The following is a 19,714-nucleotide window of genomic DNA, read 5'->3' as shown; positions in this document are numbered from 1 at the left end:
AAGTGTTGCTAATGATATCATTGTACTTGTCATTTGTGTGGATGACATCATTATTACGGGTAGTGAGGCAAGTGCTATTAAAAAGATCAAATCTAATATGAGTAAAGCTTTTGACATGACCAATCTTGGCCTCCTACATTATTATCTGGGTGAAGAAGTTTAGCAAACAGGTAGCAATATTGTTGTCTCACAAAAAAAGCAAGCAAACAGTTTGCTTGACAAGTTCAAAATGACAAATTGCAAAATCTTGTCTACACCTATGGAGAAGGGTTGAAGCTTTTGGCTAAGATTGACTCTAAGGCAGTTAATGAATCAACCTACAAGCAGCTAGCCGGCAAGCTTGATATATCTTACAACCACTAGATCTAATTTGAATTACATTGTAAGATTCAGAATTAGATTTATGACAACACCAAAGTTAGAGCATTGGATTGCACCCAAGAGGGTGTTGGGATGTGTGAAAGGAACACTAGGTTGCGAGGGTATAAAGATTCTAATTGTTAAGGTTGTGTGGATGATAGAAAATCAACTTCTGAATATGTATTCAATCTTGGCATGAGTGCAATGAAATGTACCAACCAGAAACAACATGCAGTAGCCCTTTCCTCAAAATAAGTAGAATATCAAGGAACAACAAAAGGAGTGTGTGAGGTGGTTTGGCCCAAGAAGATGCTTTCAAACATGAGGATGCCACAAACAGAGCCAACACCCCTACTCTATGACAATCAACGGGTGCTCAAACTAGCCAAGAATCCAGTTTCCACAAGCATACCAAGCATGTTGAGATACATTGCCAATTCATAGAACAACTTGTAGAGGATGGATCTATTGTGCTGCAGTACTGTCCCACAAAGGACCACATTGCAAACATGTTCATGAAATTTTTGGGTCCTGAAAAGTATGTAAAATTCCAAGATGAGCTTGGTGCAGTTAATAGATTGACCATTCAAGGAAAGTGTTAAAGTAAATATCAGATTATAATGGTCAAATGGACAATAGACATTAGACATATGCAATAAAAAAAATAACTTCAAGTTATTTTGTGCTTTTATATTTTATTTCACTTTAATGTGCTTCTCAATTTATCTCTCATTTATAAAGTGGACTGACTCAACTAATTTGTAGCCATTTATAAGAAAGCTTTTATTTTCTGATTATGTATACAATCTTGATTTCCTTTATGTCTTAAAAAGGAATTAAAAACTCAAACTCCAAGCAGAATTGCCTGGCTTAGCTGTCCAGTATGTATTTCATACCTAGAATGTAGGGTGTGCACCGTGTCCCAAAGCAAATCCTACAAAAAGCTAGTTACAGGTGACAAATGTTTCCTTCCAAGGTGAAATAAATGAAGAGATAATATGTGTCATGTGATGATTCACAATAAAAAAGCAGAACTACTACTTTTGCCAATATTTCAAGTGCTAGTTATGATTCAGACAACTGAAATAGTCCATCCAGCACTTGCACATACGCAGTTGCAGGGTTCACTGAAAATCTCAAATGTGCTCACCATAATTGTCTAAGAGATGACTGTGATGACAGGCATAAGTGAACAAAAACTACAACTTGTTATCAAGAGCATAGAGGGTTACAGAGGGCACCATGACAGATCCCATCCACAGCTGGCCATTTCTTTCTTCCACCTCACTAATAAGCTTGACAGTGCTGCCCTGTTGGTCTTCCAATACCTCCAAAATCTTTCCATCTTCATCAAGGTGAATGGCTATAGCATGTTCGGTTCCTCCAATAAAAACATAATAAAGCTGCTTGATGGAGATAGGGAGCTTAAAGAGTACCCAGCGAAGCCATGGATAAGACAATGCCAAGCTTGTAGGTAGATTTCTCCGACAATGTAAAGCTACCCAGAAGTTCCCTTTGGAATTGCGTCGAACATTGTCTGGAAATCCAGGCAATAAAGCAAATACCTCTGAACTGCCCATCTTCGGACCCTTCAACCAATATCTCAAAATCCTGATCATCGAAAGTTCGATGATTTCAAACAAGGAAGAAAGAAATTAAAAGAGAAACACCTAAGAAAAGTGAATGAGTGGAAAAGAACTATTGGATCCCATTAGGGGCTTCTGGTGCAATAACTATTTGTTAGCAGTTTGATTCACTACAAATGGGTCAGAAATAGACCTGCATTTCGTTGTTTCTGAAACAAGAAGAAATGAGAAATCTTTGCTCATAGCAACTCCATTTGCAAACATGAGGTTCCTTAGGAGCACAGTGATTTCCCCACTCTTTGGATCATATTTCATCAACCTGCCAGTGTCATCTCCACTGAAGATAGACAACAAAAAGTGTCTGCATTCCATTGAAAACCTGCAGTTCGTCAGAGCCCAGAAGTCACTAGAACGTTAAAGAAACTCCAAAGTTTGATTTAGTTACCTTCTCTGGAAGTTGGTACTAGAATCAGTGAAGTATATTGCTCCTCCTTCATCAAAGTCAAGATCATTTGTGAATCGAAATGGCACTCCTTCAGCTTCATTGGCAATGGTTTTTGCAAGCCCTCCTTCAGAACCCACAAGAAGCAAACCAAAATAAGCATCTGCAATGTAAAGGTCACCAGTTTTCCTATGGAACCTCATTCCCAATGGCCGGCCACAGATGTGCTCAAACTCTGGATTTGGTGCAGGAGGATTCTTAGGATCACATATTTCTGATCTACACAAGCAATCTCAATCTCAACAAATAAGCAACTGCACAAGACAAAATCACCCTCAAAACTTATTTTTGTATCTAAAACTGGCAATTCATGGTATGTAAGCTCGTTTTAGAAATAACCTCAGTCATACATGGGAATCTAAGGAACCTGCCTGTCTTTGAAATGACATGAACATTTTTCAAGAAGATGTATTTTTAGTTCTACTTGCAAATAAGCTGAAGGGCCCTAAGTGGCCTGAAATTTTTACTCTCTACCAAGCCAAGTCCGATGATATACTTAGAGAAACTATTTATATATTTGCCCTAAAAATATCCATCTGCAAATAGCTCAAGTAATATTCACCTTATTTTATATGCAATAAAAGACTTTATGTTTAAGACTCTTCATAGATATCTGACTTTAAGACATCAGATGAATACAAGAAAGTATTCAGATAGTGTCAAAAAGTTATAACTAAAATTTAAATAATTTAAATAGTACTACATTGTGGAGCAGAAGCGTAGCCTTGCCAATGTTGAGCAGTTGAAGAAGGCAGTTGCTAGCCATGCACTATCTTTGAAGGTCTCTTGTTCACGGGTTCTTTCCAGCGTCAGTGCAATCATGCCATCAAACCCTATAAGCTTTAACATACAGTGTAATTCTCAGATCTCCTTTTTTCTGCATTAAGGTAAGTACACGATCTCATTACATCACTCTCTTTATTGTGTTTCTGGCATTTCTAGTATTTCAAATGGATCCTTAATAATACAATAAACACCACAAGTCATTCACTGTTCAAAGATTTCAGAACTCCGCTCTGCTAGAGATTCAGAGAGTCATTTTCTCATGTCTAAAGTTTAAACAACAATAAACCTTAAACAAGATCTGATCTATTAAGTCGCCACATCTGAGGATCAAATGACTTACTGAAAACTGTGAACATTTTTTTGTGGTTTACTTGCATTTGATGGTTTCTTTCAGTAAATTGTGATCTGTAGGTGCTTCTTACAGCCCTGGTGCAATTTATCCACATAATCGCTATAACCCACATAATATCTGAACTGTTAGTTGTATAAGCTTACACAGTCTTATCCCTGTCTTTTGTTGCTGAGTATTTAAAATTCGAGTTTAGCTATGGCATGGTATTATTCAAAGGGTGTTGTCTTAAATCTGGTTTGAACATATCCAACTCACATTTAATGGTTTAAACTTTAAATTTTCTGTAGGAACCTATACAAATAATCATATAATCGTCGCAATGGTATGGTATTAGCATAATTCAGGGCTGATTATAATTCTTTTCACTGTCATATTGGTATCTTGATACAGGAAACCCAATACATCCTAAACGATTGGCATCTTAAATGTTATAAAAAAGAAACTGTGGATCAATATATTCTTTGTTTGCAATCTGTCCTTAATACAGCGAATAAGTTGCATAATCTTTTTCTTTGACATGCCATTTGTTATTCTGGTGATGAATTAAATGAATCTTACTATACTTTACTTCGGGCAGTGAAACCAAATGACATTTTGAGATCTGTTTTCTAAGTGCTAAAAAAAATTGATTGTGATGCTATGTGGGTAAATTTTGAGCTATTGTTATTTATTTCTGATGACAAGAAAAAGTTTAAATTTGCAAATCTGGTAATCGAGGTCATTTCTTTAAATAAAACCTTACTAATATGAATACGCTGTTGATCTTAAATTGAGCATAAATAACTTTGCTTATGATTTCTTATTTCATTATTCTCAAAGTTAATAGTGAATGCTTCAGCACTTGTTATATGCTGTGCAGTCTGCAGACATTTCTAATCATACCCTAAGCACACAATTAAATATATCTTGCTGGTGTATTTCGATGCAGTAGTCTTTTTCACTTAGCTGGCATCTAAATATTCTAAAGATGTGGTGGACATCTAAATCTTCATGTTTCGATTTCTCTGCAATCTCATTGCATTAATATCTGTTTGGGTATTCTGAATCTGAACTAAACTGTCATAACCATGGTAAACCTGTATTCACCAATATTAACTTTTGATGGCATAAATATCTGGTGCAAACACTTTAGCAATACGATATCTGGGCAAATTAAATTTGATCAACGATTTACGTTTTGAATTCTGCTGGCAATGATAGTAACAGAGTTGCAAACTCTCAATTTTTTTTCAATGGATGTTAGAGATATTGGGCAATTGATACATGACATGCCATGGTGCAAATTTGTAAGCAAGATTTTATTTTCTGATTGTGATTTAAAACAAACACTAGTTTAAACATTTAATAAACCTCCAAAGTTGATCTTCCATTTGGATATATTCAAGTTAGTCTGGTGTCCTTGAGTATGGTGGTGATTATGTAATGAAACTTCCTTGACATATACGACAAATATATCTTGATTAGGAATACAGTCCTTAGGTTGGGAACCTCTTTTTCTTAACCTAAAAGTGCGAAGCAAGGCCACCAAGGTGACAGTGGATGCTTGCCTACAGTTGCTCCTTAGCTCTCCTGTTGGGTTAGGAAATTTCCCTTAGGAGAGAGTTCAAGCAGTAACAGGTTGGAGAATGTTTACATGTTTGGAGGTATTTGTCATTGTTGAGTTCACGCAATTGGAAGCACAACTGTAGATGTGGCAGCATTTCACTTTTGGGGGACTTTGCTACATATATTTATGCATATTTCTCCACTAAAGGGTGCATTTGGGGTGTCTCACAATGCTGAAGGCATAAGTTACATTTTTGGAGGAATTTCTCACCACCTAGGTGTCATCTCACATTGTGTGAGGCATATTATACATATCTGGGAGAGGCGCCTAGCTTGTGGACATTACATGTCATCAAAGCATCTTATACAAGATCAAATCAGTGATTCTAGCGGTGCCCCTTGATCTAGGAGGGTTCCAAGGAGTTATCATGCATTATTTTATAAAAGGAAGTTGAAGGAACACTTATCTAGAGGAGCAATGCCCTAAACATGTCGAAATTGGTCCCTAGGCCCTCATTAATGCCTAGAATGAAGAACAAATTGTTATGTTACCAGATCCGGCACAAGGAGGTCCAGGATCTGCGGATCTGATCTGGATCTGAATCCACCAGGATCCGTGAAAAATATGGCAATGTGGTGGATCCATATTTGCAGGAAACAAATCGTAGGCTAAGGAAATGGATCCCGCATTTTGTCGCCCGCACTGTACAGGCAAGACACGACAACGCTCAGGGCGGGGGTTGTTACTCTGATCCCCACCCTCTCCGTTCTAGTTGTCTCATTACAATAAGCTATGGGGGGTAGTCCCTATGAAATGTGAAGATAGAAGATTCATTGGCAACCAACAAATTGGGGAGACACAACTGAATGGCTTAGCAACTTGGTTGAATTAGCAAGTTAAATGATTTGATTGAATTATTGTGGAAGAATAATTCCTTAAATGGAGTCAAATACTTGCTTAGATTATTTACCAAGTTACTAGATGAACAGTTGTTGCTTAAGAAATGCTTCACTATCCTAAATGAGATGCAAATCCTACAATCTAGGTGGAATGCAAAATCTTGGTTAATTTTAGATTATATGCATATTCTATGTGTGTCCTTTCTCTTAAACGTTTTGAAGCTAGTCTCTAGAGTAGGTTGTGAGAGAGAAACCGAGGGGAAGCAAGTTGAGGCTTGGTTAATGTTAATTTTAGGCAACAATGGTATGTTCTATGCTTTAGAGCAATTTTACTTCAATTTCTTTATTAGCCCAGTATCAATATTCATATTAGCAATCACATCAACATGATAGTAAAATGCAAATAGAACATAAACATAAACAATAGAAGACAAGCCAAGACAAGAGGACACAAGTTGTGGCACCAGCCAGGGACGAACCCCAATGTGGGGAAACCCTTGATCAAATCTTCTTTTAGTCTTCAATAGTTCAGCAGAGAGAGATCGTACAATTTACAAATCTAATAATTTATAACAGCAGCAAAAGAGCCCTAACCAAAAAAGTCAACACTAGTCAACAGGGAAGATTTGACCCTCAGCAAATCGGTCAACTTCGGCCTCCAAACAGCAAGATAAAACAACCCTCAAAACAATCAAATTTAGCCCAATCAAAGTCTAGTCAAACAGCCCACCTGCAGTCAGCCCTAGCTACCGTGAACGTTGGTCAACAATCAATGTTTAGCCTCGATTTCTATGCCCAGAAATGTGGCCTACCCAAACAGAGGTAGCCCTCACAAAAACGCGGTCAAAGGAGGTCAATGCACACTGGCCAACGCTTGGTCAAACTATCCAAAAATTCAATCTCCTGAAATTTCGGCCTCCTGAAATTTCGCTCTCCTGAAATTTCGAACATGTGGAGAGAGAGAGGCCCAGAAATCTGTACCCAATCAATGAGGAGAGAGAGATAAGTGTGAAGATGAGTGTGTCCAAATGAGGCTAAGTCACCTTCTATTTATATGCAACGTTGAGGGTGAATAGACGTGACCGTTGGGCTTCTGAGCCTACATAAGTTTGTTGGCCGACCTTGACAATTTGACCATAATCAAAATAAATTCGTAACTTCATTTGTACATGTCAGAATCGGATGATCTTTAGATCAATCCTACACCTCTCGGAGAGAGGAATCCAAGAAAAATATCAGTTGCCATAAATAAGATGACCCATGTGGAGTTTGGCCCTAGTTGCCAATTTTAACACTCCCTCTCAACTAGGGAGAACTCCATCTGCCAATCTGTACTATCTCTGCCATCAATGCACTGCTCTGCTCTGTTGAACTATGAAGAAGAAGAAGAAGTGATCGAGAATGTATCATACCATTCTCTACTGACCCGAAGTCGGTCCCAATCAAAGGAGAGTGTTTCATACCACTCTTACTGACCCGAAGTCAGTGCCAATCAAAAGAGAGTGTCTCATATCACTCTTACTGACCCAAAATCAGTTCCAATTGAACCCAGATCAATATCAGTCATCCTAGCATAGGGAGTACGATAGTACACGATGCGTCCATCGGTAGTACTATGGTCCCTATTCTCATTTCCCTACTCATTGGCCATATGAGAGGTACTTCCCATGAGTCCCAAATTGCATGGGTAGGATGTCTCAACAGGAGAAGGATGAACCACTCATCCTACCTACATGTCGTCAAGGGGTATCGCAGGGGAAGGTTGAACCACTCACCCTGTACACAGCAAACCACTAGGGGGAGGTTGAACCACTCACCTTGTACACAGCAAACCTCTAGGGGAAGGTTGAACCACTCACCCTGTACACAGCAAACCACTAGGGGAAGGTTGAACCACTCAGCCTATGGTTGTTCATCGCTTCAAGAAGTACCCCAAGCCCCCAGAGCTCCCAGAGCTCAATGTCCATCTCATACAGGACCCTCATAAGAAGGTCTCTCCATGACTCCAAGTCGTTCTCGGAAGGCCAAGATTTGACCTTCCCCAGGGGATTTGTCAAAATATGGGTGACCTGCTCATCAATCCCAATGTGATTGAGCCTTATTGCTCCTCGTTATACCATATCCTAGATAAAGTGGTACCTGATATCTATATGCTTGGAGCGATCATGAAACACGAGATTCTCTGATAATCAGATCCCACTCTGGTTGTCACAAAGGATCACGGTGGTATCCAGCACATGTCCAAAGAACTCACTGAAGAGCTTCCTCAACCAGACAGCTTCACAAGAGGCCATACTAGGAGCTATGTATTCGGCATCAGTGATTCTCAAGGCAACCGATTTCTGCTTCCTGCTCATCTAGCATATCGAAGTAGAACCCAAAGAAAAACGACATCCAGAAGTGCTCTTGCGATCCACCACACTGTTAGCCCAATCAACATCAGAATAACCATGCAGCCTCACATCTCCGACAGTGTATCTCAGTCCATGAGTGATTGTGCCCCGAAGATATCTCAGAAATTTCTTGGCACCAATCCAATGTATATGATGAGGCTCAACCATATATTGGCTCAATGTGTTAACTGCAAAACATATGTCCGGACTGGAGTTCACCAAAAACATCAGTGCTCCTATGAGTTGACGATACTCAAAAGCATTTCCCAATTCAGGTCCAGCAGCACTACCACATAACTTCTTAAAGTTAAGTTCCATCGGAGTAGTCACAGGTTTGCAGTCCACCATCCCAAATCTTCCAATATCTTCACAACATATTTTCCTTCAGAGAGTAAAATTCCACCTGGATTTTGCCAAACCTCCAACCCTAGGAAATAGTGCATCGGTCCTAGGTCCTTCATCTCAAATTCAGAAGCCAACTCCCTCTTACATTTGTGAATGAGAGGGTCTGCACTTCCATCAGCTCCATGCTTGATTTTGTAGAGCCACTTAGAGGTGACAACAGATTTGTCATGGGGTCTAGGGACCACGTCCCAAACATCATTCTTCATAATTGACTCGTATTCTTCATTCATAGCATCCTTCCATACTTGATGCTTCACGGCTTCTTCGAATGATGAAGGCTCATTTTGAATGATAGTGCTCATGGTGGTCAAATATCCTTGATACATGTTCGACTTCTTGCTTTCATGGAAAGTCCCCCTTGGTGCAATGTGTCTCTCGGCATCTTCGAGAGTCTCCCTAAGCCATGAAGGTCTCCTTTTGGAGGAGGAGGATCAATAGGATCCATAGGTTCATCAACATCAGGCATCGTTTCGTCTTCTTTTGCACCCTGATTTCCAGTGTCATCTTCTTTGTCCTTCCTTAGGATGTGAAGGTTGTTGATCTTCCTGAGGGCCATATCTTTGTCAAAGGTGACATCATGACTTATCTCAACTTCCTTATGACCAACCACATAAATTCTATATCTCTTAGAATTTTCACTATAGCCAACAAAGATTCCTTTCTTCCTAGATGCACCCAATTTGCTTCTTTTCTCTTTCGGCACATGAAAATATACGAGACTTCCAAAAATTCTAAAATGAGAGACATCGGGTTTCTTACCAGTGAACATTTCTTCAGCAGTCTTGGAGTCCAATGTTTGATGAGGGCATCGGTTTTGAACATACACGGCGGTATTTGCAGCTTCAGCCCATAGGAACTTCGGAAAGCCTTGATCATGAAGCATGGCACGAACTACTTCTACAATAGAGCGATTCTTCCTTTCAACCACACCATTCTACTCAGGAGTGTATGGCGTTGTAGTCTCCCTCTTAATGTCAGCTTCTCTGCAATAATCTTGGAATTCATTGGATTCGTACTCGGTCCCATTATCAGTCCTCAATATCTTGATTTTCTTCTCGTATTGTTTTCGATCAAGGTTTTGAAGTGTCGGAACCAGGTGAACACTTCATCCTTCTTCTTCAAGAAGTAGATCCAGGTCTTGCAAGAATAATCATCTGTAAAGGTGAGATAATATAAGTATCCTCCCAAAGAGTTTATGGGCATCATACCAAATATGTCAAAGTGGATCAATTGCAATATATTTGTGGTCTTGCTATTACTTGAGGGGAATGGTCCCCTTGTAAGTTTTCCTTCGGCACATCCCGGACATACACCTTCATGCTCTACTTTGAACTCGGGCATACCTGTCACCATCTGTCTCACATCAGCTAGGGCCTTATAATGAAGATGGGCAAATCTCCGATGCCATAGTTCAAATTGTAGAGATGTGTCGCAAGACATGGCTCCTAATGGACTTCCTCCAACTTGATACAAAGTGTCAACCCTGAACCCAAGAGAAAAGCATCTTTAAAATTTCTTTTCCAAACACGTATCTTTCCATCGATAAAATCCACCTTGAATCCTTTCTCTTCCATTGCTGAAATGGACACCAGGTTCTTCTTGAGATCAAGTACATATAGTACTTCTTGCAAATGAATAGTGTTACCTTGATTCAATTGAAAGGTAACACTCCCTACTCCCTTTACGGGATAGGTGGCATCGTATCCAAAGATGATCTCCAAGTTTGTCTCCTTTTCTATCAGATTAGAGAGGGCTTCCTTGTATCCGGTGAAGTGCCTTGAGGCACCACTATCAATAAGCCAATTTCCCAAAGTGTCCAAAGGAGAGGCAGTGGAGAGGGCCGATATAAGATAGTACTCTTTTTGCTTATTGTTAACAACTTTTGATTCTCATACCTAGAGTTCATCGATTTCTTGGAGGGTCAACCATTTCCTTGATGTCCCGCATTCCTTTCTCTTTGCCATTTGACCTTCCATTCCTTTGATCATTGTTGTTGAAGTTGCCCCTGGAGTTGTTATGATAGTCATCATCTCGAGGTGTATCCCTTCTATTATGACACTCCCTTGCATAGTGCCCAAACTTATTGCAAACAAAGCATCTTCTCTTTCTTCCATTTTTGAATCCCAGTCTTCCTTGACTTTGCTTCTTTGAACCTGCATTGTTCTTCCTCTTGGCATGAGCAGAGAAAGCAGTGGAATTGCTTCTATTAGAAGGCATTTCTTGCTCCACCATTCTTGTTTCTTCTTGAATGCATCTCGACATCAATTCTTCAAACCCTAGAATTTGATCATTGTTGAGTATGTGGTTCTAAATACATACCACTTAGGTGGGAGTACTCCAAGGGTGGTGAGAGTAAGTTCCCTGTCAGGAATGACTTCTCCAATCGAGAGTAGATCATTCTTGATTTCAGTGATCCTCAAGAAATAGGATTGAATATCCTCGTCCTTGCCCTTCTTAATATCCTTCAACTTATTCTTGAGAAATAGGATTTGATTAGCATTACTAACCTTGAACATGTTGACCAACCTGTCGTAGATCTCCTTGGAGATCTTCAATTCGAAGATGTAGGCCACTAGATGCTTGTCAATGGAATCCCTAATAATCTTCTTTGCTTTGACTTCAGCCCTATTGTACTTGGTCTTCGCAGCAGCCGGTGAATTTGAAGGAGGTTCAAGGATTTTACCCTGCACATAGTCCATCACTTATTTTTCTTCCAAGGTCAAATCAAGAGACATCTTCCATCCATGATAGTCAGATTTATCATGGAGCTTGTCTTCAGCTGGGAAGTAGGATGAGGAACCCATTGAACCTTTTGTCCTTGTCCAACTATCTTTGGTGATTTCTCTTTCACTCTTGCTTGGGCTTTATCTTCACCTCAGCTCTGATTCCATGTTAATTTTAGGCAACAATGGTATTTTCTATGCTTTAGAGCAATTTTACTTCAATTTCTTTATTAGCCCAGTATCAATATTCAGATTAGAAATCACATCATCATGATAGTAAAATGCAGATAGAACATAAACATAAATAGTAGAAGACAAGCCAAGACAAGAGGACACAAGATGTGGCATTAGCTAGGGACAAACCCTAATGTGGGGAAACCCTTAATCAAATCTTATTTTCGTCTTCAATAGTTCAGCAGAGAGAGATAGTACAATTTACAAATTTTATAATCTATAACAGCAGCAAAAGAGCCCTAACCAGAAAAGTCAACGCTAGTCAACAAGGCAGATTTGACCCTCAGCGAATCGGTCAACTTCAGTCAAGTTCGGCCTCCAAACAGCGAGATAAAACAACCCTCAAAACAATCAAATTCAACCCAGTCAAAGTCTGGTCAAACAACCCACTTACGATCAGCCTAGCTACAGTCAACGCTGGTCAACAGTCAATGTTTAGCCTCGACTTTTGTGCCTAGAAATGCGGCCTGCCCAAACAGAGATAGCCCTCACAAAAACACAGTCAAACGAGGTCAATGCATGCTGGTCAACGCTTGGTCAAACTGTCCAAAAATTCGGTCTCCCGAAATTTCGACCTCCTGAATTTTCGCTCTCCTGAAATTTCGGATATGTGGAGAGAGAGAGGCCGAGAAATCCGTACCCAATCAATGAGGAGAGAGAGAGAAGTACTATTGGGCTTTTGAGCCTACATAAGTTTGCTAGCCGACTTTAACAATTTGATCATAATCAAAATAAATTCATAACTTCATTTGTACATGTCAGAATCGGATGATCTTTAGATCAATCCTATACCTCTCAGAGAGAGGAATCCAAGAAAAATATCAGTGGTCATAAATAAGATGACTCATGTGGAGTTTGGCCCTAGTTGTCAATTTTAACAGTTAATGATACCTCCCCAGGGTTCTAACCACCCGATGCCTCCGGTGCTGCAGAGACTATCGTTCTGACAACTGCAAAGTCACCGTGTTAACCACTAAAGAGGTGTTAGGCTCCTCAAGCTAGATGAGATAGGTGGTCCTATTCTCTATTGACCAAGTTTAAGCTTGGAAGTAAATTAATTAATGCAAGCTACTAATCCTACTATGAAAGTGTAAGAGATGGATAAGTGCTCTCAAGGTGAGATCACTTAAGTACTTAATTACAAATGATCTTTGATTATGACAATAGAGTACTTGTAACAATATATAAATGATAATCCCAACCACAAGAGAAAGTGCTCAAACTTAACAGTGCCAGAAGATGTGACAAGTAATACCAAAAGATAATTGCTTAAAAGACAAAATCAATGCTACTTGATACAATTAGCAACTTCAAGGTTATAATCAATGAACAACTAATATGCCACTTAGATACAATATTAGATTCTCTTATCACACTTATGATTAAACTTGATTGTGAGATCCACAAGAGATATCTACCTCAACAATGAGCAATGAATCTACTTATCCAATGACCATAACAGCAATGAGAAACATTAATACACAATATCACTTAGAATAATTAGCCAATTGAACACTTATCAACTTGATTAGAGCACTTATGTGGGAGAATGCAAGAGTGAAAATGGATGCCAATAGTGCAAAAGAAAATATGGATCAACAATAGGAAAATCACCCAAATCTTCACAATTAAATACTTATCCAAGTTCCACAAGATGCAAGGAACAATAGCTAAGTGAAATTGGATGAGTTTCAGCACTTTTAACACTACTGCAAATTTTATATCAGACCTTAAATTAATATTACAGCCTTTAGAAAATAATGAATTATGCCAATAAATGCAAGCCTAATGAATACAAGTGACAGTACAATGATGGAATATGATTGTCAATGAGTTATTATGTCACTGTTATGAAGTTAATTACTGTTGTAAGCTAAATGTAGATGGCTGTAGCATATGAATCAGATCTGAAAAATTATCAAACAGTTCACAAAATCCACTTGCATGCAATCAATATGACCTCAAAATTGATATTTAGTGTCTTGAGGTTATTTTTCAATGTGTTATGTTATTGATTAATGGATATAAGCTTAAATTCAGAGTGCTTTAGTATTGAATACACTGTTGTAACAAAATGATTCAGAACTGAAGAACAAAACAGCAAAGAAAATGTGGGGGTAGAGAGCAAACCCTTAGGCCTAATGACCTAGTTTGGTGACTAGTTGTCTTTCAAATGACTTGAGACTTGGGCCAATGACCTGCAACACAAATTGTTAGCTGAAAATAAATAGATCAACCCTCTTATGACTACAACTAGGGCACTAATGGCTGGTTGAGGCCTTGCTTGACAACTTTGGCCCTTGAAACCCTAGCCCAAGAGGCTAGTTAATCTGCAAAACCAAGTGTTAGCCAAATAAACTCAAATTTTTTTATTAAAATTACCATAAACCAATGCCAAATAATTTTCAATAATGCCCCAAGCCTGCAACCACAAAAAAATTAGCTCAAGAACTGCAGCAAAACCCCACAACCAAACCCAAAAAAACAAACAATGGAAGGGAAAGGCCCAACAAGGCCTGCGGCTAAAGGAAAAAAGGTCGTTAAGGCCTGCAGCTAGGGGAGAAAATCCCTAAAAGGGCAGCTGCTAGCCCAAATAAGCCTGCAGCTAGGAGGGAAATCCCCTTAAAGGCTGCAACCTAGCCCTAAAGGGCTGCTGCTACAGGGAAGAGCCCACAAAGGGCTGCAGCAGGGCAAAAGGAGGGGGCCAAGGCCTCCAAGAGGCTGGACAGCTTCGTTATAGTGAGGCCAAGACCTTAAAAAGCTTATGGCTAGGGTAAACAAGGGGGCCAAGGGCCTAAGAAGCCCTCTGGGGCTGCTCACAGCCAAGAGGAAAAAGGCTGGATGGCTAGGTCTTAATGCCAAAAAAAAAATCGAAACCCCTGCAAATAAAAATTTATCCACAAAATCACTGCAAAATTGCTGGATGGCTTCCTCTTCAGGCTGGACGTTGAGCTTGGAGGCTAGATCTTGCCTTCCTAGGGCTAGATCTACCTCAAAACCCCAACAAATTCTCCATAAGTTCACCTGCACGAATGAATCAAAAAAATGCCAAAACCCCAAATATACACACAAAATATAAAACCCCAAAAATAAAACCCCAATTGCTGCAAAACAAATGAGTTAGAAATAATTTACAAATTATTTACAAATATACAACGTTTGCAAATTAATTTTTTTGGAGAAATAGTTTTTGAGTAATAGCAGTGGATGAATATATTTTTCGAAAATTTTGAATATTGGCCAAAACCCTCCTACAAAATTAAAACACCATTCAAAAATCTTAGAGCCCCAACATAGTCAGCTCTTACCCACAGTCTGTGAACTTGGAGCCCAAGGGCCAGTCATAGTGTACCTGCAAATCTCTATAATTTTTTTCAAGTAGGACTGTTAGATCATATGGTGAATTAGATCACCTAAGATAAAAAAATTACCAATAGAATGCTCTTATCATTGACAAATGAAATAACAAGTTCATAAAAAATTTAGCACAATATAGAGTAGCACGTACCACAGATCAATGGAAGAAAAACACCATGAAATGAACCCCAAAGTCTTTTTATTATGATATAGAAATGTTCCCAACAGATAAATATAGCTCAATACCAGCGTTCAAAATTTACATCATCCAAAGATATTACATAGAAGCAAAATGACTTTTATTTATAGAGAAATCCCTCCAAGTGGAAAATAATGGCTAGTTGGCTTGATCCCCGTCAAAATAATCTTGACCATTGAAAATAACTTGATGATCTTTTAATCTCCATCGTCGAATTTTTAATTTTGAGGAAAAAATCGATTTTTTCTTAAAACCCACTTTTAATTAATCCAAAAATTAATATTTTGGATTAATTTCCTCAAAAAATTGACTTTGACTTAACCACCAAGGTCCAAGGGCTCAATTTTTCTTAAAATATCCATTTTTCCCTTGGTGGGGGACCTCCAAAAATTGAATTTCTTTTGACCCACGAATTTTTTATTATTTTCCACTTGGAGAGAAATTAATTTCTCTATAATTATTTTTTGACTCAAAATTAATTAATTTTTTGGCTTAAGATTTAATTTTATTTTTACCAAAAAATTAATTAATTGACATTAGAAGGGATTAATAATTTTTCCACCCTCAAATATTTTAGCCATGGTGTCTAAGTATGAGGGACCATGCACTAAAATATTTTTACATCAAGATATTACAATTAATTCAACCTTCAAAGAGGGAATACATCTTTACATATAGACCCTCATGAAATTACCCAATTTTGTGACACAATATGATCTAGTATAGACCAAGTGGTTTGTAATAAAATAATTTAGCCAAATGTGCTTAAATTATTCTCAAACACACTTTTACAAAGACTCGATATAACACTAGGACTCACCTAAGACCTTGTCAAGAGATTCCACCCTAGTGTTGGGGTTTAAGCTGAAAGAAAAACTCTGTCGATTCTCCATGTTTAAAAACACACATAATTCGTTGAAGTTAAAAACCTTCCTAAGATGAAATCCATTGCCAAAATCAGGGGCTTACCTAGGTGATGATACATAATTAAATGGTCATACTAGCATCATTTACAATATAACTTGCAAAAATTGGGTTTACAATGATAAAATTGTGTTGGTTGATGAATCTGAATTTTGAAAAAATGTATTCATGTCTTTGCATTCTGCTTCCTTGGAGTGTTGACAAAGTGTGGTCAACATCGTGCTAGGTAGACGGGTCCTACGGATTTCAAGTAAAATTGAAAAGCAATTCAGAATTTTAACTTTTAGTTTTTTGACTTGGTTAATTCGATGAAGTGTGGTCCCTCTTCTTGCATTATTCCAAGACTTTGTCAGCACCCCCTACTTCAGACAGCGACAAAGCAAGCCCAAGCGAGGAACATTCCACAATTTTTTCGGCAATGGGCACCCTGCTTCAGACAACTATAGAGCAACAGCAACATTCACAAATTTTTTGGGACTTGACACCCTGCGTCAGAAAGCGACAGAGCAACAACCACAGAAAGGAGCACAACTCAGAAAGTCGGCGAAAGAAACATGTACATATCTATTCTGACCTGTTATAACTTATGTCTTGTCTGTTTTGATATTTGTACTAAATAAATTCCTAGGTCTTGTTACAGTTATAAATTATAAAGCCCACTTCTTGAATTTTTTGGAATTCTCCTTATAAACTAAGGTTTTAAACATAAATCTTAGTTACAGTTATACATTAAACTTATGTTTAAAATCGCATAAATTTTATATAAGCCCTTGGTGATCAATAGCAAGTACTCCCACTTATTACGTGGTGTCATACCAAGGTGCCGCAAAATTATTGTTACAAACAAAGTATAGGCAACGAAAAGAGAAGTTAGCACAAAGACAAAACTTAGAAAATTAACTAATAGTTGCTAAATAAAGCAACATTAGCTACCAGGCAAATGCAGCACTACGATTTTAAATGATATCTAGGTGTTTACACCATAAAGATGGTGTTGTGGCATGTGTTCCATTTCTGAAAACTTGACTCAATTGAAGAATATCTCCAAATACGCTCACAAATTGAACCCTTGATTCTGTCTAGGAAGGATGTACAACCAAGATTCTACCATCTACGTTTACATAATCAAAATGCATTCACAAACTGAAACCTTGATTTTGTCTAGGAAGGATGCACTACCAAGATTCTACCATGTGTTTACATAATCAATTCGGTGCATGAAAAAGATGAACTACCAATCATGCTATTATTCAATTGTATCTCCAAAGACATTTGTAAGATGTTCAATAAAAAAGGCATTGCTCCAAACCTTCAAAAAAATTGTCTATTACATTCGTTTCCCTACACTAACTGTAAAAAATCCCTACAGTCTAATGCAAATTTAGTACAAGATTTTTAAATTCCTGCACTCTTAGGTGTACGTTTTTAAATTTTTAAGTTCTAATTTTTATGTATTTTAATTTTTTATTTTGTGTATTTATAATAAATTATAATTTGAATTTTATATGCAGTCACACACTATACCCTACAAGGCTATAACCTATAGAAATGGAACCATCACGACAGAGTGAAGGGGAAAACGTCAAAACAGACCCAAAATATCCTCTATGGCAGTATGTGGAGATTATTGGAAAAAATCTTGGAAATGGTTCATATAAATGGAAGTGCGATGAATGCCAAGATATCAAAAATGGCCCATATACTAGAGTGAAAGCCCTTCTGACTAGACAAACAAACACAGGGGTGCAAGTATGCACTGGGCCAAAAGATGCAAATGGAAAACCTGGCCAAGGTTTTAGTCCTGGAAAATTGAAATTATATGCATCTTTGCAAGATGCTACTGATAGGGAGCTTGCTAAGGGAAAACACCTTATGAAGCTCTACAACTAGGCCTCCATTGCCACCTAGGCATACTGCCACAACTAATAAAAGCTCCACTCTAGGCCCTCTTAAAGCAGTTTTCAATAACCAGGGTAGAGACACATCCAATGAACATGTAGTTCGTTGCATTTATGTAATTGGGCTAGCATTCAATTTGGTGCGTTCTCCTTATTGGCAATAAATTATTAAGGCAATTAATGAAGTGTCAAAAGGGTACAAGAGCCCTGGATATGAAAAGGTCTACACTACTTTGTTAGCATTAAAGAGACAATCCTTGGATAGACAACTACAGTCAATCCATGATACATGGGCAGAAACAAGGGTGTTCATCATTTGTAATGGATGGAGAGACCAAAGAAACCGCCCATTAATTAATGTTATTGCAATATGCTCCCAAAGTGCAATGTTTTTAAAGGTTGGTGATTACAGTGGAATAGAGAAAGATGCATCTTTCATATCCACAATTCTTATTGATGCAATAGAAAGTGTGGGGCCACATAATGTTGTCCAAGTCATTATGGGCAATGCACAGGTTTGTAGAGTTGCAGGTTTGATTGTGGAGGGTCAATATGATCACATATTTTGGACTCCATGTGCAGTACATTCATTGAAGCTTATGCTTGCCAAGATTGGCGAGATTGAATGGATTAATGAAATATATGTAGCAGCAAAAGAAATCCAAATGTTCATAACCAATCATTCCATGTCTCAGGCCATGTATAGAGGTTTTGCAAAGTTGGAGATACTGAAGGTACTCTTTTTTCAATCAATATTATTTATATTGGAATTTGAAAATTTGTAATTTTAATTACAAATTTTTATATGATTTCTCATTTAAGATTTGACTTTTTGAAACTTGTAGGTTATTGAAACCCGTTTTGCCTCTCACACTCTTGTCATAAAGAGGCTCGTGGAGGTGAGACAAGCATTACAAGCAATGGTCATTGACCCTCTTTGGGAATCATGGGGGACTTCCACTTCTGATAGAGGGAAAAAAGCATGTCCATTTTTTTTGATGATGCATGGTGGGACAAGGTCTAATACCTTCTATGGTTTACTGAACCAATCTTGACCTTGATCAGGACATTTGACACAGATACATCTTACTTGGGGGAAGTTTATGAAAACATTGATAGTATATTGGAGAGGATAAGGGGAATTATCAAGGCAAGTGAAAATGACCATTTTGAAACATTTTATTATATAGTGAAGGACATAATTATCAAAAGATGGAACAAAATGACCACACCATTACACCTTTTGGCATATGCATTACACCCCAAATATTATCATTCAAAAATTTTGTCTTTACCTGGTAGAGCAACACCAAACAAGGATTCCGAAATGGTACAAAGATACAAGACGTCTTTAAGGAAAATGTATAGAGATGTGGGAGTTGCAATGGACATACGTCAAGAATTTGGAGGATTTGTACAATCTACTAGTAGCCTTTCAAATCCAATAGCTATACATGATCGAGGGAATCTTGATCCTATTACTTGGTGGGGCTTCCATGGTGGGGATAGCATTCATCTCTCAACTCTAGCCACCAAGTTGTTATCATAGG

General features: G+C 38.2%; 1 protein-coding gene across 3 annotated transcripts in view; it reads right to left on the bottom strand.

Moving 5' to 3' along the window:
* Positions 1-1,016: 1,016 nt before the first annotated feature.
* The window catches only part of LOC149166681 (protein STRICTOSIDINE SYNTHASE-LIKE 10-like), an 87,002-nt gene continuing 68,304 nt past the window's right edge, over positions 1,017-19,714 (bottom strand). The window contains exons 2-5 of one of the 3 annotated variants that reach the window (XM_089432738.1): positions 3,152-3,281; positions 2,392-2,667; positions 2,140-2,307; positions 1,017-1,971 (exon numbers count right to left, since the gene is read on the bottom strand). In XM_089432738.1, coding sequence (XP_089288864.1) covers positions 1,560-1,971; positions 2,140-2,307; positions 2,392-2,667; positions 3,152-3,281 — 986 coding nt within the window. In that variant the 3' untranslated portion in view covers positions 1,017-1,559. Of the gene's footprint in view, positions 1,972-2,139; positions 2,308-2,391; positions 2,668-3,151; positions 3,326-19,714 lie in introns of all 3 variants that reach the window. The other 2 variants (XM_089432740.1, XM_089432737.1) reach the window with 2 other exon arrangements.

This window comes from Pinus tabuliformis, chromosome 5_1 (genome assembly GCF_031772625.1).
Source record: "Pinus tabuliformis cultivar Carrire ecotype Pingquan chromosome 5_1, CPIR1, whole genome shotgun sequence".
Lineage (NCBI taxonomy): Eukaryota > Viridiplantae > Streptophyta > Pinopsida > Pinales > Pinaceae > Pinus > Pinus tabuliformis.
This window is presented reverse-complemented; position numbering and strand designations above follow the sequence as displayed.